The following is a 23,822-nucleotide window of genomic DNA, read 5'->3' as shown; positions in this document are numbered from 1 at the left end:
CTGGGTTTGAAGTCACACTACAAAGAGCCATCCTCCTGACTCTCCAAACAGCAGCTTCTGGTTAGAATAGCATGTTCCTCCCGATCTGGCTTTGCTCTGCGTACAAATGCAGAAGTCCATGTATCTCCTCTGTAATGGAGCACATCACTCCAGCCAGCCAAAGCAAGGGAGTCAGAACCAAGAAACATGACAGACTTCTGCAACCTGGTGCCCTCCAATGTTTTGAACTATAGATCCCACCCGTGCAGGAGAGGGGGTTTCAGTAGGTGCAGCTTGCATCACAAACAGCACCTGTTGAAATTTGCTTTTCTACACAGAAGTACTGGAGCCCTGCTCTTTCTTTCTCTCTCTTTTGACATCTTTCCGCTCAAATCCAGTGCACAGTCCCTGATTTTGGTTTGTTCTGAGCGAGTCGGTGCCTGATCTTTACATATCTCTTCCTGCCAGAACTGGAAACGGATCGCACTAAGGCTGCCATCTGAAACACACTACGTTTCACCAGATACCTAAGTACCGTATTTTTTGCTCTGTAACACGCACTTGACCATAACACGCACATAGTTTTTAGAGGAGGAAAACAAGAAAAAAAATATTCTAAACAAAACAGTGGATGTATGATTTTTGTGGTTCATGCTGTGGCCACAGACATGTGATCTGACAGTGAGTTTGGAGTAGCCCAATGCAAAAATCCTGAGGATCCATGTGGATCCATGCTTTGTAACCACGTTTTTGCACCATTGCAGCCCCAGGCAACAGTGGGTGCGTGATTTTTTTAGTGCAAGATGTAGCCATGGACACGCTATGTGATCTGCTGGTGAATTTGGGGTGACCCAGTGCAAAAATCCTGAGGATCCATGTGGATCCGTGCTTTGTAACCACATTTTAAGTGGGGAGGGAAAGAAAAGCACTCAAGGGACAAGGAGAAGGATGCTGCTAATAATGCAGAAAAGGGGTTTAAGAGGAGAAGGCTCCTCTCCTCTCCCACTTTGCTCCTTTAAAGCAAGCAGGCTCTGCTTTTCTCCCTCCTCCCCGCTCTTCCCCGGCTTAGCGAGCTGAAAAACTTTGCTGCTATGTAGCGAGCTGAGTGGGGAGGAGAGAGGGACAGAGAGCCTGCTTGCTTTAAAGGAACCAACCGGACAGGAGCCGCTTACACTCTCCTCTCCCGCTTTGCTCCTTTAAAGCAAGCAGGCTCTGTGTCCCTCTCTCCTCCCCACTCAGCGGCTCTTCTCCCGCTTTGCTGTTGCAAAGCGAGCCACGGAGGAGGGAAGAAAGGGGAACCATGGATCCTCTGCTCACGACTGCAGCAGATCCCCCCACCATCCGTAGGCATTCCCTCCATAACACGCACAGACATTTCCCCTTACTTTCTAGGAGGAAAAAAGTGAGTGTTATGGTGCAAAAAATACGGTAATTTACCTCTGAACGTAAGAGCCAGCCTGCAGGGTCAGACCAAAGTCCCGTGCATCCTTTTCTCACAGATGCCTATGAGAAGCCTCTGAACTCTACCTGCCTCTGAACTCTACCTCTGAACTCTACCCTGGAGGGGAGGACTCGAACCCATGGCTTCAAGTTGCAAGAAAGGAGATGAAGGTGATGGACTACATGGAATTGGCGGAAATGACTGGCAGAATCCGAGACCAGGGAGAAGAGTCGGTGGAAGAAGATTGGAAGAAATTTAAAGACTATTTACAGAAATATTGCAAAATTAATGAATGTTAGAATGATGTCAGAATGAAGTTAAGTGGTTTAAGCAGCAATGTTATAAAGGTGTATGTAAAAATGGATTGTTAACAGGAGAGAATCCAAAGTTATAATATATTATGTTAAAGGATTAAGATAAAAACAAAGAGGGAAAGAAATTGCTGAATTAACTAACTGAATTGGAATACAAAAAAGGAGGTGTGAGGAGGTCAGGGAAACAAGGAAAATGAATGTAAGGTATGGAAAGATTGATGTATTTTTTTAAAGTGTTTTTTATCTTTTTTCTGTATTTTGTATTTTTTCTTTTATTTTGTATTTTTGTCTTTCCCCCCTTTTTTTTAATTCATGTAATTCTTTTCTTTGAAACCTTAATAAATATCATTTAATAAAATAAAATAAAAAACGAGTTGCAAGAAAGGAGATTCTTACTAAACACCAGGAATAACTTTCTGACAGTAAGAGCTGTTTGACAGTGGAACCGCCTCTCACAGGAAATTGTGGGCTCTCCTTCCTTGGAGTCTTTTTTGGAATCTGTCATGGATGCTTTAGCTGAGATTCCTGCATTTCAGGGGGTTGGACTAGATGACCCTTGGAGTCCCTTCCAGCACTACGGTTCTATGATCCCTTAAAGGGCACCCTAATTTTAAACTTCCAAAATCCACTTCCATATAGCAAGCGCATATATATATGACATGAGAAATGGAAATTTATGGGCAGGCTTCCTCCAGCATTCATATTGCAGAACTCAGAAGAAAGGGGAGGGGGTGGGAAGGGGAGGTGGAAAAGACAGCGTATTAACGGGCTTTTTCTCAAAGCAATAACAGCAGCTTAGCAAACTGAAGTAATTCATACATCTTTAAGAACAAAGGATTTGTATAAATAAAAGATGGGGTCCATTTGAGCCTCCGGCTTCTGCAGACGATCAAAGAGAGGCAAGTTGGGCTAAACAGAGGCAAACTCTTAACAGCTTGCAGATTTGTTTGTATGTTCCTTGCGAGGGAAGGCACCTTGGGCTAAAAGCTGCAAGGAAATTTTACAAGAGGGGAAACTTATATAGCTAGTAGGAGTAACTGAGCCATCCATGGCAGAGGACAAATGAGGGTCAGCCCTGTGAGTGGCAGCCGTGGAAAAAGGCAAATCCCTTTCTAGGGATCATGAGTAAAGGAACTGGAAATGAAACGGACAATATTATAATGCCATTGCACAAACCTACAGTGCGACCGCATTTGGAGTCCTGTGCACCATCCAAAAAGGATATTGCAGAGTTGGAAAAAGGCTCAGAAAGGTGTAAGGTTAAGGGCCCCTGGACGGTTAAGTCCAGTCAAAGGCGAGTACAGTGGAACCTCGGGTTACATACGCTTCAGGTTACAGACTCCGCTAACCCAGAAATATTACCTCGGGTTAAGAACTTTGCTTCAGGATGAGAACAGAAATCATGCTCCGGCGGCGCGGCAGCAGCAGGAGGCCCTATTAGCTAAAGTGGTGCTTCAGGTTAAGAACAGTTTCAGGTTAAGAACGGACCTCCGGAACGAATTAAGTACTTAACCCGAGGCACCACTGTACAGTGGAACCTCGGGTCACAAACGTGATCCATGGGGGAAGCACGTTCGCAACCCGCAGTGCCACGTCTCTGCGCATGTGTGACACAATTCCTAGGAGTTTATCTCAGTGACGACCTTACATGGAAAATAAATACAACCCAGGTGGTTAAGAAAGCCCAACAGAGACTCCATCTCCTCAGAGTATTGCGAAAGAACGTTGTCAATCAACATTTGATGATCTCCTTCTACCGGTCCGCAATAGAAAGTGTCCTTGCATACTGCATCACGGTGTGGTACGCTGGTTTGACATCAACTGACAGGAAGTGCTTACAGAGGGTGGTGAATACAAAACAAGGTATTATGGGCTGTCCCGTGAATCCGCTGGATGACATCGCGGAAGACCGTTGCCGCAGGAGAGTGAGGAAAATTCTCAGGGATGATTCACACCCTGGCCGGCACTTTCTTGATCTCTTGCCCTCGGGCAGAAGATATAGAAGCATGATTAGTCGCGCCAACAGGGTAAAGAACAGCTTCTATCCTTGGGCTGTTAGGCTGCTGAATGAAAAGATAACAACAGGGCAACTGACTTTTGGGTTTGGTGGGTTTGAGTCAGTAAACAAGGGGAATTAAGACTAAGAGAGCTGAGTGGGGGGTGCTCGTGTAATCTCACCATATACAAGTTGTTCAAGTGACAATAAAATATTTCAAAATTCAAAATTTCTGCGCATGCGCAAAGTGCGATTTGGCATTTCTGCACATGTGTGAGCATCGAAACCCGGAAGTAACCCATTCCGGTACTTCCGGGTTTTGGCACGTCCGTTACCTGAAAATGCGTAACCCGAAGCGTCTGTAACCCGAGGTACGACTGTATGGGGTTACAGCGCTCATCTCACTTTCAGGCCGAGGAAGCTAGCATTTGTCCACAGACAGCTTTCCGGGTCATGTGGCCAGCAGGACTAAATTGCTACTGGCGCACAGAGGACTGTGGCAAGTGCCAGAGCACACAGAAACGCTGTTTACCTTCCCACCACAGTGGTACCTATTTATCTACATGCACTGGCGTGCTTTGGAACTGCTAGGTGGGCAGGAGCAGGGACCAAGCAATGGGAGCTCACCCCATCGAGGTGATTCGAGCCCCCGACCTTCTGATCGGCAAGTCCAAGAGGCTCAGTGGTTTAGACCAGTGTTCCCCAACCTTGGGCCTCCAGCTGTTTTTGGACTACAACTCCCATCATCCCTCGCTAGCAAGACCAGTGGTGAAGGATGATGGGAATTCTAGTCCAAAAACAGCTGGAGGCCCAAGGTTGGGGAACACTGGTTTAGACTGTCAGGAAAAAGCAGCAATGCAAAAGCCAGCTGCAGGTGGCTGGAAAGCAAAACAGGATGTTGATGTCTGCAACTGTATTAGTGGAGAAAGGGGGCAGTCCATTCTCTGTACTGAGCACCGGATGTTAGCTCAGAGTGTCATCTGACCTGTGCTGGAAGTACAGGGGCGGAGTTGAGACTCTACTGCTGGAGTCTGGAGGGTACAGACACGTTTTCTCTGTACTGCTGAACGACAGGAATAAAAGACATGTAAAAGGACTCCTGTCTGTCTTTCATCCCCTCCCTGGGGGAATGCAAGGAGGGAGAGAAGGAGGAGGGTGTGTCCTGCTCACGTCTGAGGAGGATCGCCGGTTTATGACCTTGCCTGCCGGGAGACGCAGACGGGAAGGTCAACAAGGATCCCAGCTGAATGCCTGGGAGTGAGGCCAGTTACCTGTGACCTCGGCTGGAATCCTGACAGCGTCACCCTGGTTCAGAAAACGGCCACCCCAGTGATCAAAGGGATGGAATGACTCCCCCACAAGGAAAGGTTGCAGCATTCAGGACCTTTTCACCGCTGTGTTTTGTGTTGAATATATGCTATATGGTAATTGATGGACCTGATAGGTATCTCAAGTCATTTGCACATGTTGCCCTGCAACCAGTCCATGCAGAATGTAGGCACCCTATATACAGAAATGAGCAAACCAGTGATATTTTAGGGAGCAGGCTAGCAGGCGGGGCCCATAACTTACATCATAGGAGCCTACACAACACCAAACACTCTTGCTGTATGTAGGTTTTAATTTATTTGTTTTTTATCTTAGATTTTGGAAATGTACATCCAGCTGTTGTTTTTTCCTTTACATTTTTGGGGGGTCTTCAAGAGATGGGGGCCGATAAGCTATAGCTTGGTTAGCTTTTCTCCCTCTCTCACATCACTAGAATTTGCAGACCTCCAAATGAAGCCAAATGTGGGAAGATTTAAGGCAGAGAGAAGAAAGTCTATCTCCACGCATTCCATCATCAAGCTATGGAACTCCCAGACCCTCCAAGTGTCCCTATTTTCCAGGGACAGTCCTGGCTTTACCGTTTCTGATTTGATCCCGGAATGTCCCGCTTTCCTTGGGACGTTCCTATTTTCATTGGATAAATGCTGGAGAGTATGGAGTTATCCGACCCCAGAGCCATCTGAAGACAGCCCTGTATCGGGAAGTTGTTGTTGTTGTTGTTGTTGTTGTTGTTGTTATTATTATTATTATTATTATTACTGTATTATTATTATGTGGGAAGCCACAGTTGGGCGGTTGCAACAGATCAATAAAGATCAGGCTTACTAGCTGCTTTGCTCCTCAATATTCTCTGGTTGGCCTCTGTTATTTTCTCCTACCAATAGAAAACCTACATAAGGACTCTATACGGGCTCTTAGATACCCCATAAGGAAAAGGAAGCAGTATTTTTCTTATAACACCAGTTTGTGGTGTTTTAAAAAATGCATTATTTCAGCAGCAACTTACAGTGCATGAACTGGAAATGAAGCAGGATTTTCACCCTCCTACCCGCACCTGCCCCCCAAAAAAACAACTTGTGCAAGTGTTATTGAAAGCAAAGGGTCCTCGAGGGTCCCACACACTTTTAGTCCTGAGTACGATATGTGGGTGTTTGCTTTAGAAACCTCCTGAAACAGCAGCTTGTCCTTTTTTCCTTACAAGGGGTGGAGAGAGAACCAGCAGGAGTGTCGCTAAGAGAACCAGAGGCCTGTACTTTTTACAAAAGATTAAGTGTAACATTTTCTAAATTACCCAAATGACTTAAAAGCCTACATACCCATTTTTTCCTCTCTCTTTTTTGCCTCCTCTCAGTCTTCCCTCCTCTGACTCAAAGGACCTGGAACAGTATGCATAATGCACAGCGAGAAATGACGACTGCGTAAATGAACTATTTTTCCTCCCCGTTCTAAATGTCTAGGTTCAGCAATTACCAAATACAGTGGACACTCGGGTTACGAACATGATCCGTGCGGGAGGCACGTTCGCAACTTCCAGTGTCCACAACCCACAGCGCCACATCTGTGCACACGCACAGGTACTGAACAACGGGAGCTCACCCCATCGTGGGGATTCGAACCGCCGAACTTCTGATCGGCAAGTCCTAAGCTCTGTGGTTTAACCCACAGCGCCATCCACATCCCTAACCCCTGTCTACCCCTCCCCTTTTGTGCCATGTCAGTGATGTAGCAATGATGAAGCAATGATGTAGCAGTGATGCTGTACAAACTGTATTCTGGGATATGGTGGGAAAGTTTTAAAAGTCCTTGTCACCCCATCCTCGGGGTGCAAAATTCCTCTTTGAACCTGTTGCGCAATAAACTTTGGTCTACAGCTATTTGGTGGCTGGACTCCTTCCTTTATTCCGCAGGGACCCGCGGGCTCTGCCCGACGAGCTGGGTGACTGAGCAGCCTCGCACCTAGATTTTTCCACAACAGCTTCCACCAAAGCCTTTTGCCTGCACAGTAAAACTGCCCCTCTTCCCGTCTTCTCTTCTACGCAGCCCCCACCCATCCACCCCCATGTGTGCACCCTGAAATCTGCTTCTGAGGACTGATGGACCCTCGGGAGCAGGGGGGGGCAGAGGGGCGAGAAGAGGGCAAAGTCCCTTTGGGTGTAACGGAAAGACTTGTGTGTTCCTGCTCACAGCTAATGTGCAGTTTGCAGGACCTTGAAACTAGATTTCTTCTTCATCTCTTTATTTATATTCCGCCATTTTTTCCTGGCAGGGACTCCAGGCGGTTTGCAGATAAAATGAGAACAGTTAGAAACTTGGTGTTTTTTTAATCAATCAAAAACAGTGAAACATCAATAGAACTAAAAACTGTAAGTTCTATTAAAAGGTAAAGGGACCCCTGACCATTAGGTCCAGTCGTGGCCGACTCTGGGGTTGTGGCGCTCATCTCGTTTTATTGGCCGAGGGAGCCGGTGTACAGCTTCCGGGTCATGTGGCCAGCATGACTGAGCTGCTTCTGGCGAACCAGAGCAGCGCACGGAAACACCGTTTACCTTCCCGCCGGAGGAGTACCTATTTGTCTACTTGCACTTTGATGTGCTTTCAAACTGCTAGGTTGGCAGGAACAGGGACCGAGCAACGGGAGCTCACCCCATCGCGGGTATTCGAACTGCCAACCTTCTGATCGGCAAGTCCTAGGCTCTGTGGTTTAACCCACAACACACCTAATTAACAATAAAAACAACACAGCACCAGCCCCAAAATCAAAAGCAATCAGTCTGTTGGAATAAGAAAGTCCTCACTTCCTGATGAAATAATTTGCTAGTTTCTTTTTCTAACCAAACAGCCTTTTAGATGCATTTGGGGGTTTTTTCCCTCCTGACGGAGAGTAGATGTCGCAGAGGAGAAAAACAGGATAAAATCACCACATTAAAATGCTGTCCACAACCCGAAGAAACATAAACGTTTTCCGTCCATGCCGAAAAGACAACATCCCACTGAGAAGGTAAGCAAAGCCCTGCTAGATCTGGCAAAGGGGCCATCTGAGGTGGTATCCTGCTTTCGTGGTGGCCAACCAGATTGTGATGGCCTGGGACTCGGACTCGGAACCAGAGGAGTCTCAGTCTGCACCGGATCCTTTGCCTTAGGCAACATCTGAACCAAGTCTGGGGCCTGATCCTGAAGAGCCCTAGTCTGCACAGGTCCCCCTGCAACAAACACCAGCTGGGCCAAGACAGGGGACTGAGCCTGCCCTGGCTCCAGATGTGGGGATGACCTTGTTGCCCTCTGCTGGGCCTTCACTTACAGCTGCTCCACTACCGGTTGGGTCAGGGGAGGCTGAGGCGGCCCCTGGATCTAGTAACCCACCGACGTCTCCCGAGCTGCAGAGACTGAGGTCTGAGAGAAGGAGAGACCTGAGTACTCGCAGGAGGAGTGCTCGCCTTCGGGCGAGACAGGGAGGTGAGTCGCCGGGGGATCAGGACCGGCCGCTACCCCGACAAAGATAAAAGGCTGTCGGACCCCACCCCAGGTTGCGGGAGCAACGTTGCTGTATGCCAGATCCTGCCTGAGATCCTGTACCTGTCCTTGCCTGGTTTCCTGCCTCGTGTCCTGCCTTGACCCTGTCGGACTGACTCCTCGCGAAATCCTTGAATTCAGGACCGGACCTGGACAGCGTTTCATGGGTTACCCCCGGGCCCAGCACACAGATGCCTCTTCAGGGAAGCCCAAAAGCATAGAACCACAGAGCTGGAAGGGAACCCATGGGTCATCAACCCCCTTCAATGTAGGAATCTCAACTAAAGCATCCATGACAGGTGGCCATCTAAACTCTGCTTAAACATCTCCAAGGAAGGAGAACCCATAGCCTTCCGTCCCACAGTCAAACAGCTCTTACCATCAGAAGGTTTGTCCTGGTGTTTCGTCGGAATCTCCTTTCTTGTAACTTGAGGCCGTTGATTCGGGTCCTACCTTCCGGAGCAGCTTCTATCCCTACAGACCCATTTCAATTGACTCGCATTCGGCACTTCCCTGCCAATCCACTCAATTTGGAGAGTTCCTTTTGAACCTCTTTGCCATCCTTTTGTTTTAATGACCCTGGACCATTTAGTAGCATCAGCAAACTTGGCTATCTCACTCCTTGACTCAGACTCTAGATACTTTGTGAAAGAGCTATGAAGCATAGGTCCCAATACTGATCCTTAGGGAATCTCCACCTTCTGCATCCCTCCATTCTGGGTTTTTCCTACTCTCTGCTAACGGTCTTGGTCCAGTATACCTGAAGGAGTGTCCCAATCCCCATTGTTCTACCCGGACACTGAGGTCCAGCACCGAGGGCCTTCTGGCAGCTCCCTCATTGTGAGAAGCAAAGCTACAGGGAACCAGGCAGAGGGCCTTCTCAGTAGTGGCAGCCGCCCTGTGGAACGCCCTCCCTTCAGATGTCAAAGAAAACAACAACAACAGACTTTTAGAAGACATCTGAAGGAAGCCCTGTTTAGTGAAGCTTTTAATGTTTGATGCATTACTGTATTTTAATATTTTGTTGGAAGCCGCCCAGAGTGGCTGGGGAAACCCAGCCAGATGGGCAGGGTATAAATACAGTGGTACCTCGGGTTACATACACTTCAGGTTACATATGCTTCAGGTTACAGACTCCGCTAACCCAGAAATAGTACCTCAGGTTAAGAACTTTGCTTCAGGATGAGAACAGAAATCATGCTCTGGTGGCGCGGCAGCAGCAGGAGGCCCCATTAACTGTTCTTCAGGTTAAGAACAGTTTTAGGTTAAGAACGGACCTCCGGAACGAATTAAGTACTTAACCCGAAGTACCACTGTAATAAATTATTGTTATTATTATTAATTAACCAATTCCGGATCCATAAGAAGACCCCTTCCTCTTATTCCAGGATTGTGAAGCTTTTGAACACAGGAAACTGCTTAGCAGAAGAACATCAGAAATTGATTCACACCAAGTCAAACCATTGGTCCATGCTCTAGAACTGACAGATTCCCCTACCTCCCAGAATGACAGGCTGAGAGAAAAGATTAGCGTGTCTGTCACACAGGAATGGAGAAGCTGACATTTTCAATGCGACAAATTGGGACGTAGACTTCCCAGATCTCCCGGCTCAAAGCAGACGCTTTTTATTTGTGTTTGTTCTCCGAGATTATTGTTTCCTCCTTGCGACCTCTTCTCTGCCATTTCAATATGCAACCTGAAATCGGACTTGCGGTATCTAAAAACAGGATGCTGGCTGGTGCCAAAAAACATTTCAGATTATTCATTGCTTATTTCTCCGCGATGGATCTTTGGATAAAGCACTCTGGCAGGTCTGTAAATCTTGACAGCGTTACAGAAAGGTGCAGGTTCAAGGGGGTGTCTGGGCCTCCAAAAACCTTCTCACAAAAGCCTACGAAGAAAACAAATGCCTCTGAGCAGTGATAGAAACTCAGATATTTAAGCTATAATTGCCTAATGGCACCTTGAACCTAGGTTGTGGTCGCCACAATGCAATATATGGGCCCCTTTTCATAGAATCATAGAGTTGGAAGAGACCACAAGGGCCATCGAGTCCAACCCCCTGCCAAGCAAGAAACACCATCAGAGCACTCCTGACATATGGTTGTCAAGCCTCTGCTTGAAGACCTCCAAAGTAGGAGACTCCACCACACTCCTTGGCAGCAAATTCCACTGTCAAACAGCTCTTACTGTCAGGAAGTTCTTCCTAATGTTTAGGTGGAATCTTCTTTCTTGTAGTTTGGATCCATTGCTCCGTGTCCGCTTCTCTGGAGCAGCAGAAAACAACCTTTCTCCCTCCTCTATGTGACATCCTTTTATATATTTGAACATGGCTATCATATCACCCCTTAACCTCCTCTTCTCCATTTTCTTGCAATGGAATTTATTATTATTATAATTTATTCTTATTCTTATCCATTTCATTTCTATACTGCTTTATGTTTTAAAGGGTGGGGGGCCTCAAAATGGTTTGCAACACATTATACATCCAATAAAGCAATCCAGCATAAAACAGATTCCAGCTTCTAGGGAAATAGTTCAGATCTTTCTCTAAGTGACATTTGGCTCTCCCTATATTTATTTACCTGCTTAATTTATAGAGCCGTCCCATAGCAGAAGTACTCTAGGAAGACAGTGTGGTGTAGTGGTCAGAGCGCCAAACTAGGATTTGGAAGATGAGTGTTCAAAACCCCACTTAGTCATGAAACTCACTGGGTGACCTCGGAGTCAAGTCGCAGCCTCGTAACCTACCTCGCAGGGTCATCGTAGGGACTAACAGAGAAGCAGGGGTGAACCATGCACTCCCGTAAAGGTAGGTAAAGGGACCCCTGACCATTAGGTCCAGTCGTGACCGACTCTGGGGTTGCGGTGCTCATCTCGCTTCATTGGCCAAGGGACCTGGCATACAGCTTCCGGGTCATGTGGCCAGCATGACTAAGCCGCTTCTGGCAAACCAGAGCAGCGCATGGAAACGCCGTTTACCTTCCCGCCGGAGCGGTGCCTACTTGCACTTTGCCGTGCTTTCGAACTGCTAGTTGGCAGGAGCAGGGACCGAGCAATGGGAGCTCACCCCATCACAGGGATTCGAACCGCCGACTTTCTGATCGGCAAGTCCTAGGCTCTGTGGTTTAACCCACAGCGCCACCTGCGTCCCCTTGAAGGAAAAGGTGCCATAAATCAGCTAATCTGCTGACCTGCTTAAGAAAGCTGGAGGGGCCAGCCAGATGGAGATGTCATTCGCCATCCTAGCATCCAGAGATCTCCACGTGGTCGCCATTGGCCCACGCTAGTCGCAAAACGCACCTGGCTAATTTCTAACGCTGTTGAGAGAAGTTTATAGGAACCTGAAGAAGTTTAGGTTTTAAGTTTTAGGACGCGGGTGGCGCTGTGGGTTAAACCAAGGAGTGTGGTGGAGTCTCCTTCTTTGGAGGTCTTTAAGCAGAGGCTTGACAACCATATGTCAGGAGTGCTCTGATGGTGTTTCCTGCTTGGCAGGGGGTTGGACTCGATGGCTCTTGTGGTCTCTTCCAACTCTAGGATTCTATGATTCTATGAAACCACAGAGCCTAGGACTTGCCGATCAGAAGGTCGACGGTTCGAATCCCCGCGACGGGGTGAGCTCCCGTTGCTCAGTCCCAGCTCCTGCCAACCTAGCAGTTCGAAAGCACGTCAAAGAAGTGCAAGTAGATCAATAGGTAAACGGCGTTTCTGTGCACTGCTCCGGTTCGCCAGAAGCGGCTTAGTCATGCTGGCCACATGACCCGGAAGCTGTACGCCGGCTCCCTCAGCCAATAAAGCGAGATGAGCGCCGCAACCTCAGAGTTGGCCACGACTGGACCTAATGGTCAGGTGTCCCTTTACCTTTTAAAAGAAGTTTAGCGACAGACAAACTAAAATCCTGGTGGTGGGCAGGTAACCGGAGGGGAGGGCCACAGAGAGAGGGAGGTTCCGCCCATATCTGAACGCTGCTCATTGCACGACAGAAGCATTGTGCTCCTTTTGTGCACATCCGTTCTGAAGAATTATCCTCTCTCTTTGCCTCAAGTATCCTCTTCAAAAGCTCACAGCTGGCAGGAGACAAATCAGCGAAGGCCGTCAGACGCGCCCTACAAACAATTGTCTTACATAATCGTCTTTGCCAGTTTGCTGCAATAAGAGCACAGTTGTTTGATGCCAGATTCTCTTTACTTTCATCACGAGCAAAAGGCTTAGGAGGGAGTATCGTGCTTCGTCCTTTTTTTAATTTACTGCTAGCTGCATTGCTCATTTGGAAAGTGGATTTCAGCATCCCCCTCTCTCTCCCCTTCTTTCTAGACACCCGCTTTCTGAAAATTAGGGACGCGGGAACTGGTCTTTTTGCAGTTCCCCAGTCCCCAAGCAACAGGGGAGCCACCGTTCCCCCGTCTCCCGACCTATAGATACACAGCTTCCCTGTCCCCAAAAACCTATGGATTATCTTTTGCATTCCCCAGTGCAGCTCTGTCTGAATTTTCGCCTCGGACATTCCTTAAATCACTGCCTTTTAAAAGTGTCTTTTCCACAGCCACCTCAGGCCATGCCAAATAGAGAAATTATGCCAAAAACAATAAAAACCGTGATGGGTCATTTCCCATCCATGTATAAACATGAATCACTTTTGCTTAGGGCGAGAAGGTTGTTCTTACAGCTTAAAGAAACAAAGAGTTTCTAATTGAAACCGTCCAACGCAGAAATGTTCTATTCCAGCAAGGGCAGCTCGCTTGTGGCTCGGCTCTTTAAAGCGAAATTTCTTTCGCCGGAGAAGTGCTCCGTTAAGGCAGCACAGAAGGAAACGGTTCGATCCCACACTGCCTAGTTTACACACTGGAAGGAAAAATGTAAACGGCACCCCTGAGGATAATAATAATAATAATAATAATAATAATAATAATAATAATAATATTTTATTTGTACCCCACCCATCTGGCTGGTTTCCCTAGCCACTCTGGGCGGCTTCCACAAATACCAAAAATACACTAATATGTCATACATTAAAAACTTCCCTGAACAGGGCTGCCTTCAGATGTCTTTTAAAGATAGGATAGATGCTTATTTCCTTCACATCTGAAGGGAGGGCGTTCCACAGGGCGGGCACCACTACCGAGAAGGCCCTCTGCCTGGTTCCCTGTAGCTTTGCTTCTCGGAATGAGGGAACCACCAGAAGGCCCTCGGAGCTGGACCTCAGTGTCCGGGCAGAACGATGGGGGTAGAGACGCTCCTTCAGGTCTACAGGGCCGAGGCCGTTTAGGGCTTTAAAGGTCAACACCAACACTTTGAATTGTGCTTGGAAACATACTGGGAGCCAGTGTAGGTCTTTCAGGACCAGTGTTATGTGGTCCAGGAAAGAATCTTTTTGCACACAGGACCACACGAAAGGTCCATTATAGGAAAAAGCCAGGCCATTGTCTGCACTGTTCAGTACCATCCGTACACGGACAGGTGGCAGCTTTCAAAGGTTTTAGGCAGGAGTCTTTCTTAGCCCTGTCAGGAGAGGCTGGAGATTGGAGCCCAAGACCTTCCCGATGGGTAACAGGGTGGCACAGTGGTTAGAGTGTCGGGCTACAGCCTGGGAGACCAGGGTTCAAATCTCCAGTTGGCCACAAAGTTCACTGGGTGACATTGGGCCAGTCACTGCCTCTCGGCCAAACGTGCCTCACAGGGTTGTTGTGTGGGAGGTGGAGAACCACAGGTGATAATTTGAGCTCCTTGGAGAAAAAGGTGGGATATAAATGCAAACAAACAAAGAATCTTCCTTACAGCTACAGATTTTCCAGAACAGAGAATATGTGTTGTTATTCCTCAGGCCAGACGATGCTAGACTACAACTCCCATTGAAGGAATGGGTTTCCCAAACTCCAAAACCTGACTGGGCAGTCAGTTTGAAATGGGACCCAAAATCCGCATTTTTCCTTCTCCAAGGGAGCATTTCTAAAATGTTTTAACTTGAGCTCTTGAGCCAAAACCCAGCTGTATAAACAAGTGCTCAAAGCTCTCTCCCTTATCCGTCCATGACGGCAATGAATGGCCTTGTCCATTCCAAAGTAGAGCAGGGATGGCACAGCTGGGTCTTACATCCTGACCACAAAGACCACAGACCTTGTCAGGTCTGACAAGAGACCCAGGAACGGCGCCAGGAGTGCTCTTAGAGTTGGTGACCTCTTGCTCCAAGATAAGAGTTTAGGAACAGGAAGAGGAATACCCTTTTATGGTTAAGAGTGCCGGAGCAGGAACATCTGTGATGTCAACCTGCATGTATAAGCTGACGTGGCTGGATTCCTGGGGAAGGGGGGAGAGGATGTCTGGAGGATATATATACTGCATGTATCTCTCATTTCTTTGGACTTGCTGTGGACTGACCACGCAAGTGCCTTCTGCTATCCGGACAGCAGAATAAACTCTTTCTCTGAATCAACCTCGGTGTCATTTGACTTCCTTCCTCCCTCCCGGGAGCAACGCAGACCCAATCAATAAAGTCTAAGAAGGCTACACCATCATCCTTCACTATTGGACATGCTGGCTGGAGCTGATGGGCGTTGGAGTCCAAAATCACCTGCAAGGCCAGTGACTTTCCAACCCTCCTCTAGACAAGGTACAGTAAAAGGTCTTTTGCCTTAACACCCTACAAGAGTCTGGCTGGCCATGGCTGGCAACCAAGTCCTAGACTCAATAGGCCTCTGAGCATGCGCAGTGTGTTTTTCTTCTACACCCCTGAGCCGCTGCATCATCACACTATTGTTAGACCTGCCCCGGCGATTACCGTATTTTTCGCTCTATAACACGCACCCGACCATAACACGCACGTAGTTTTTAGAGGAGGAATCCGTAGGCATGCCACCCGTAGGCATTCCCTCCATAACACGCACAAACATTTCCCCTTACTTTCTAGGAGGAAAAAAGTGAGCGTTATGGTGCAAAAAATACGGTAATTGATTTGACTGATTGCTTATATTTCTATGCTGTGATTCAAATGATTCCCAAAGCGGCCGACAAACAATAAATAATAGCAGCTTGGTGGCGCAATAACAGAACATCAGAGATACAGCATAAATCACAGTGAAGAATCAACAGGCCGTCAGTGAAACAATTAGAGAACACAGTTTGCAAAGAGACAACTACAAAATAGGCGAAACGTCACAATTGAAGCAAGAGTCGTTTTATATGATTAACGAATCAATGGAACACCTGAAATCTATAAAACAAAATAAACAACGTTAACAAAACAGCAGCCAAAAATGAATGAAGCTGTGTTAAGTTCATACACTGTCCACACACACACACAAACACACACCCCATGACTCTGCCAGAGATGCAGTGCTTACTGAGCCATATTGAAGGAATGGGTTTCCCAAACCCAAAACTGACTGTGCAGGCAGTTTGAAACAGGCACCAAAATCCCTATTTTTCCTTAGCTAAAATCCATTAACTTGAGCTCTGAGTCAATGTATAAACAAAAACCTGGCTGTGCTCAGAGCCCTCTCCTTTATCAGTTTGTGACGGCAAGGATGACCTTGGCTGTTTCAGTGGAGTAGGGATGACATGTCTAGGTCTTATCTTACGTCCTGACGCACAGACCTAGTCCAGGAACAGCGCCAGAGTGTCTTCTTGGAGTTGGTGGCCTCTTGCTCCAAGATAAGAGTAGGAACAGGAATACCCTTTTATGGTTAAGAATACCGGAGCAGGAACATATGTGATGTCAACCTGCATGTATAGGCTGATGTGGCTGGATTCCTGGGGAAGGAGGGAGAGGGTACCTGGAGGATATATATACTGCATGAAACTTCTCACTTCTTTGGGCTTGCTGTGGACTGACCACGCAGGTGCCTTTCTGCTGTTCCGGAGAGCAGAAATAAAGAACTCTTTCTCTGAACCAACCCTCGGTGTCATTTGACTTCCTTCCTCCTGTCCGGGAGCAACGCAGACCCAATCAGTAAAGTCTAAGAAGGCTACAATATGGATACCCTGCCCGCCCCATAGAGAGAAGAGATTCAGGAGAGAGATCCCATGGCTGCCCCTCAAGGCTCCTGGTTAAGGGAATGAGCTGTCAGCTTTGCATGCAGCGGGTCCTGGGTTCAAATGTCAGCAGTTAGGGCTGGAAACGCTCCCCATCTGAAACCCTGGAGAGCTTCTGCCAGTCAGAGCAGACAATACTGAACTAGATGGACCAAGGGTCTGCATAAGGGGCTTTCCTGTGATGTCACAGTGCAAGCAGGCTGACATCTGGCAGTGAGAATCAGGAGGAGAAACAGGATCCGTCCCAAGTTGCTATACATTCGAGGGCACATCTAGCTTAAGCCTGCGATGCCTCTGCCCTCAGCCTGTTACCAGCTGGAGGCTGCCCTTTCCTCACAGACAGTTGGGTTACCACATTCCTTAGCAAGGGGTAGAAGCATCCCAGTTGCCCATCTGCCCACCATTTATAAGGCCAGCCATTAAGGGCCATTGGCCTATTATTTGGTTCCCATGGCAACCCATCACCTCTAATTTACCAAGCAAGGGAATATGCCAAGCCAGATCCGTTGAGGAAGATTCTCTTTCTCTTTTCCAGAATCTTTCTCTTTCTCTCTTCCAGAATCCAGAGAGCCACCAACTTGGAACGGGACCCCGGGAGGACATTTAGTCCAACCCCCACAAATATGTCCAACCTTTTGACATTATAACACAGTGATGAATAAAGGGTAGTTAAGAACATGTGAAGAGACTGCTGGCCACATCCACGCGATACAATTGCAAGACGTTTTAAGCTTCCCCCTCCCCGAGGAATCCTGGGAATTGTAGTTCACCACGCCCGGCAGAGGTACAATTGGCAGCATCCAATTGAACTAAGGTTCCCAGGATGATTCAGGGGAAGCCATGGGCTGTAAAGGTGATACGAGACCTGTTCAGGAGCCATATCCAACTCCCACCCACATATATTTTGGGGGGGGTATCTGCTCTGCTCAAAGGTGCCAGGTCTCAAATGCTGTAATCATGTAGGGGGCCCCAGATGGTTAACACTCACACCCACACCCTGCTCAGAGCTTGCGAGAGCCACTGTGGTGTAGTGGTTAAGAGCGGTGGACTCGTAATCTGGTGAACCGGGTTCGCTTCCCCGCTCCTCCACATGCAGCTGCTGGGTGATCTTGGGCCAGTCACACTTCTCTGAAGTCTCTCAGCCCCACTCACCTCACAGAGTGTTTGTTGTGGGGGAGGAAGGGAAAGGAGAATGTTAGCTGCTTTGAGACTCCTTAAAGGGAATGAAAGGCGGGATATCAAATCCAAACTCCTCCTCTTCTTCTTCTTCTTCTTCTTCTTCTTCTTCTTCTTCTTCTTGCAATAATGAGAAGTCACCTCCCCAAGACTTCCCCCAGACCCCATGCAAAATAATAATAATAATAATAATAATAATAATAATAATAATAATAATAATAATAATAATATTTATGCCCCGCCCTTCCCGGTTCAGAAAACCAGGTTCAGGGCAGCTAACAACAAATTTAAAACACTTAATTAATGCTACAAAAAAAAACCCAGCATAAAATACGGTATAAAACATGAATAACAATAAAATAAAAAATCAATTTAGGGGGGAAATCCATCCAATAAACATTAGATGATCCCCAGGGCTAGCTGGCTAAATTAGTCCTATTCGAGCCAGCAAGGAGACCAGGGGAGAATTAGCTGTGGAATTCCAGAGCGGGTATTCTTCATAAAAAGGGGAGGGGGAGGGAAGGAAGGGGAATAAAAGATCAGGCTAAGTTCAAATTGAAAGCCAGGCGGAATAGCTCTGTCTTACAGGCCCTGCAGAAGGAAGTTAAATCCTGCAGGGCCCTGGTCTCATGGGACAGAGCATTCCGCCAGGTCGGAGCCATCACTGAAAAGGCCCTGGCCCCGGTGGAGGATAATCTGACTTTCTTAGGGCCCAGAACCTCTAAACTATGATTATTCATGGACCTTAAGGTCCTCTGCAGGGCAGACCAGGAGAGGCGGTCCCGTAAATACGAGGGCCCTAAGCCAAAAGAAGACAACACAGATAACTCCAAGGTAATGCAGTGCCCTGCTACCTGGAAGCAGCTGCAGGATCAGGCCGGTGGCCCACCGAGTCTAGGATCCTCTTCTCACAGTGGCCAACCAGATGCAGGATCCAAGCCCAAGAGCAACTCTCTCCTCCTGCGGTTTCCAGCAACTGGTACCCAAAAGCATCACTGTCTCCAACTGAGGAGGGAGATATGAGCCACCAGGACTCAAAGCCATCTTGTAGACCTCTTGGCCACCAGAGACGAATGGCAGATTTAAATTGGCGGATTATGCCGAAATAGCAAAAATTACTGGAAGAATCAGAAATCAGGGAAACCAACATTTTAATATCTTAAAAAGCAGAGACATCACCTTGCCAACAAAGGTCCATTATAGTTAAAGCCAAGGTTTTCCCAGTAGTGATGTATGGAAGTGAGAGCTGGACCATAAAGAAGGCTGATCGGCGAAGAATGGATGCTTTTGAATTCTGGTGCTGGAGGAGACTCTTGAGAGTCCCATGGACTGCAAGAAGATCAAACCTCTCCATTCTTAAAGAAATCAGCCCTGAGTGCTCACTGGAAGGACAGATCCTGAAGCTGAGGCTCCAAGACTTTGGCCACCTCATGAGAAGAGAAGACTCCCTGGAAAAGACCCTGATGTTGGGAAAGATGGAGGGCACAAGGAGAAGGGGACGACAGAGGACGAGATGGTGGGACAGTGTTCTCAAAGCTACCAGCATGAGTTTGACCAAACTGCGGGAGGCAATGGAAGACAGGAGTGCCTGGCGTGCTCTGGTCCAGGGGGTTACGAAGAGTCGGACACGACTAAACGACTAAACAACAACAACAACAACATTTTAATAAAGAACGGGGGAAGTTTATAATTGACCTTTAAAACCATTGGAAACAGTTAAAGTTGTTAGAAGGATAGGAATAACACTTGCAGTTCAATGTTGAATTTTGGATATAACGGAGAGGGAAACGATTTGGATTGTTATAAAAGATGCAGGAGGAAATGATTAACAACCGGACCCACAAAGGGGAGGAGGGAAGCCCTGGAGATTCTATGTAATCTTGTCTTTAGGTTGTATGTTGGATATGTGATTGTAAAGCTGTAATTTGAAAAATCAAATAAATATTATTATTATTATTGTTTTAAAAAACCCACAAAGCTCTGAGCAAGGTCCCTGCCTCATACAAGTCACTCCATCCAGCTCAGTCTTGTGCACTCTGACAGAGCTCTCCGGGGGTTTCAAGGAAGGAGTCTCTGCAGATGCCAGGAATCGAACCCAGCACCTTCTGCATGGCAGAGCACAGGCTCTACCAATGAGCTACCATTTCTGACCCAGTGGGTGTCCCACTGGAAGAGGCAGGACACCCTGCAGGCCTCTGCAATAATGCTCCCCGCCTCCCGGCCACTGACATATGGGAATGGGACTGTAGTGGCAGAGTGCTTTGCATGCAGAAGGTTCCAGGGTCAAGCCCTGCAAAGATCTGGTTTCATAGCTAATTGTAGAGTTGGAGGGGGCCACGAGGGTCATCTAGCCCAACCCCCTTGCAACGCAGGAAACCTTCGCCCCAACCCGGGGCTCAAGCCCACGACCCTGGAATTAACAGTCTGATGCTCTACCGACTGAGCTAAAGAGAGAGTCAGAATGCAGAGTCCTTGGCTAAGATGGACAAATAGTTTCACCTGAATTGAGGCAGCTGGCTATACCATCAGATTCTGCATGGTTCCAGGCAAGAAATCTCTCCCGGGTCCACCTGGAGGTGCCAAGGTCTGAACTTGGGGCCTTCTGCATGAAAGGCAGCTGCCTTAACAAAGAACTATGGCATTTGCTTTAAAAACAGCAGCAAGTTTCCAGTCCTCATTGTCCATTCAAACAAGAACCAAGGAACCTGCCTTAACCACCTTCCGCACCATTGCAAAGGCTCCCAGGGGCTCCCAGTCCTTTGCTAACCTGGCGGTTGTGCCTCGCGGCCTTTTGGGGTGCACCATACCAAATCAGATGGTGACAGCAGCCACGAAATTAAAAGACGCCTGCTTCTTGGGAGAAAAACAATGACAAACCTAGACAGCATCTTAAAAAGCAGAGACATCACCTTGCCAACAAAGAAGAATTGATGCTTTTTGAATTATAGTGCTGGAGGAGACTCTTGAGAGTCCCATGGACTGCAATAAGATCCAACCTCTCCATTCTGAAGGAAATCAGCCCTGAGTGCTCACTGGAAGGACAGATCCTGAAGCCGAGACTCCTTCATGAGAGTCCACCTCATGAGAAGAGAAGACTCCTTGGAAAAGACCCTGATGTTGGGAAAGATGGAGGGGACAAGGAGAAGAACTTTGCTTCAGGAAGAGAACGGAAATCGTGCTCCGGCGGTGCGGCGGCAGCAGGAGGCCCCATTAGCTAAAGTGTTGCTTCAGGTTAGGAACAGTTTCAGGTTATGTACAGACCTCCGGAATGAATTAAGTACTTAACCCAAGGTACCACTGTAATGGAAACATCCAATATCGTACGATGCTGTTCCCAGGACACCACAAACCGTAGCAGTCTTTCTGCTCACTTTCACCACTGCCATGGTTGCACGTGTGATTTAAGAACTTCAGGTTGTACAGCCACCCTTAAAATGCCTTTTTAACACCCATAATGTGCCATTTCATGCTTTCTGCCAGAATTGCAAAAAAGAAGAAGCAGCGAAAAGCCAAAGAACTACATCCGAATTTCCACTGCAGTGAATTAAGACAGAGAAGCCAAGACAAATTAGACAAATGAACGTTCATCTTATCGTTCCGATGGCAAAGCGCTGGCATGTGGTTTTCTTAGCAGAGACAAAATCCTTTCCATTCTGCACAAAACAAGCCGCACTCCTCACTGCAGGTAGATGAAAGGTTATAAAAGTTGCCCGTAAAAACTTGAATATTGGCCTCCTCTCAGGATCATGTTGAGCTCTAATAAATGCCAGTGGTCCCTTTCTGGACTGCTAATCAAAGCGGTGACAGATCTCCAGTAGATTCAGATGATAAAAGATAATGCTGCTAATGTTTATTTGTAGGTGGCAAATTATTATTGCTGTTATTCCACCAAACAATAATAATAATCACGGGGCCTGTTATTAATACACCAGCTTAGGCACTTTTGGCTTTCTACTAAATAGGTTTATACATGTTTAAAATAAATAAAAATCTTGAAACTTTTCCAGGAAAGTTGCACCGCTGCAGAATGTGGAATCGCGGTGTGTTTTTTCTAAATAGCTTGGCCGTAATCCAAGACCGTCTTCACAATGCAATTCTGCACATATCTGCTTAGCTGCAATGGGGCTTACTCCCAGGTAAGCAGACAAAAGACTGCAGGCTTAAATATGCTAAAATCAGTGCAAAGGACGGGGCTTTCAGAGCACTTTCTACCTCTGAATTTCACCACCCCGAACACCAGCCATGGCTGGGGCCAAAACCTTTTCAAAATCCCTCTAGGCTGATAACCTGTCGGCGGATCATGTGGCAGTGAGTCCCACAAGCTCATTATGTGCAAAGAAGTGCCCCCCCCCCGTTTGTCCACCCAAGGCACCACTTCAAGCACCTCTGTCGTGTCCGCCAGCTCTCAGGAGTCCCTCCACAGCCGCAATCTGTGCCTCCTGCTTCACAGGGCCGACCTCCCCGCACGATTACTGCAGCCCCATCCCGCGGGCAGCCCGTTCCCACGTGCCCCTCGACACTTGATGCGGCAAGTCCTCAAGAGCTGCTAGCCAGCAGCAGCAGCAAACCTCTCTTTCACACGTGCACACACACACACACACACACACACTGCAGGCTCCTTAGTGCTTTTACGCACACATACACCCCAAATACAACCTTTTTAAAAAAAAAACCTGTGCACAATTTTGCAACAACCACCCTCCACAGCGCATCACAAAGCAGCTTAAAATGCAAAAGGGGTCTGGAGAGGGCACCCCCCCAGCAAGGAAGACACAGACCAGCCGCCCCCTCCATCGCACTTTCTCTTCCACCCCTCCCACTTTCCAGCTGCAAAAGGAGTGGGGGGGGGAGCGTGTAAACGTAAGAGATGGAGGAATCCTGGCTTGTTCTCTCCCCCCCGCACCCCCCCCACCAAGGAGTCACTTACTTACTTCTCTGCAGTTTCCTCCCCCCCCCCCGGAGAAACAGACCCGTCAAAAAAAAATAATTCGAAATACCCCCCCCCCTTCCAAGATCCTTTGCCCCCCCCCCTCCCCGGATCGCGGCGCTCGCGCTCACTTTTCTGGCTGGAATAGCCCGGGTAGTATCCATAGTAGCCGGTGATGCGCAGGATCCGGTCCTCGATCGTGGCCACCCCGTTGGGCGCCGCCTTGACGTCCATGCAGAGCGGCTGCGGGGGCAGCTCGGCCGGGGACAGCGGCGGCGGAGCCAGCCCGGGACGGCGCAGGGGGGAGCCGGGGGGGCGGCGGAGGCGGACACGACCCGGGGGCGCCGCGATCCGTCTGCGCTCGGGGATGCCTGCGCTGCTGCTACTGCTGCTGCTGCTATCGCTGCTTCTCCACCGTGCAAAGAGCGGCTCCTCCGCATGATCGCAGAGGCTGCAGCCTCTCTCTCTTCTCCCCCCCCCCCTTCCACTTCTCCCTCCCCTCCCTCCCTCCCTCTCGCCAGCTGAGCCAACCTCCTCCTCCGTCCAAATGCGCCCCCCAATACGCACCCACGCCGGCCACTTAGAAGTTTTTGCGCACTTTCCCCCAGGGCTATCCAGTCCCCCTCCCTATTCGTGCTCCTTTTTTGGGGTGGGGAGACACAGCCACAACGCAGCTGCAAAGCACCGGCAGCGAGCAAAAGTTTGGTAGGATGGGGGGGAGGGATGGGGGGGAATGGACCAGGCGTGTTGTGGGTCGTGTTTTGCCTCCTCGTTGAAGACCCGTTAAAAGCATCAGGAGAGCCAAGTTTGTGGTAAGGGGGGCGGGAAGAGAAACGTGGCTTCTAGAGGTGGGGATTGGGGGGCCAAATGGACCGAGCGGCTGTGTCGTCTTTTGTGGGGGGGGGGGGACGGGACGTTGGTATCCTGCCTCCTCACTGAAGCCCAGAGCATGAGAGGAGCAAAAGTTTGGAAAGACAGGAGAGGATAGACGTGAGCTCAATAAGTTGGGGGGGGGGAATTTTAACGATAATCCAGTCCAAACTCCTGCAATGCAGAGAATATGCAGCTGTCCCATACGGGGAACAAACCTGCAGTACCAAAGGAGCCAACTACTAGGGGGT

General features: G+C 48.3%; 1 protein-coding gene across 2 annotated transcripts in view; it reads right to left on the bottom strand.

The window, feature by feature from the left end:
- SLC35F4 (solute carrier family 35 member F4) overlaps positions 1-22,976 on the bottom strand; it is a 152,747-nt gene extending 129,771 nt beyond the window's left edge. Inside the window, exon 1 of one of the 2 annotated variants that reach the window (XM_083515454.1) lies at positions 22,833-22,976. In XM_083515454.1, the coding sequence (XP_083371580.1) occupies positions 22,833-22,935 (103 nt within the window). In that variant the 5' untranslated portion in view covers positions 22,936-22,976. The remainder of the gene's footprint in view (positions 1-22,832) is intronic. The other variant, XM_083515456.1, reaches the window with a different exon arrangement.
- Positions 22,977-23,822: the final 846 nt, after the last annotated feature.

This window comes from Podarcis liolepis, assembly GCF_965112155.1.
Source record: "Podarcis liolepis genome assembly, chromosome: 1".
NCBI lineage: Eukaryota > Metazoa > Chordata > Lepidosauria > Squamata > Lacertidae > Podarcis > Podarcis liolepis.
Note: the sequence above shows the minus strand (reverse complement) of the source record. Positions and strands in the feature narration are given on the sequence as shown.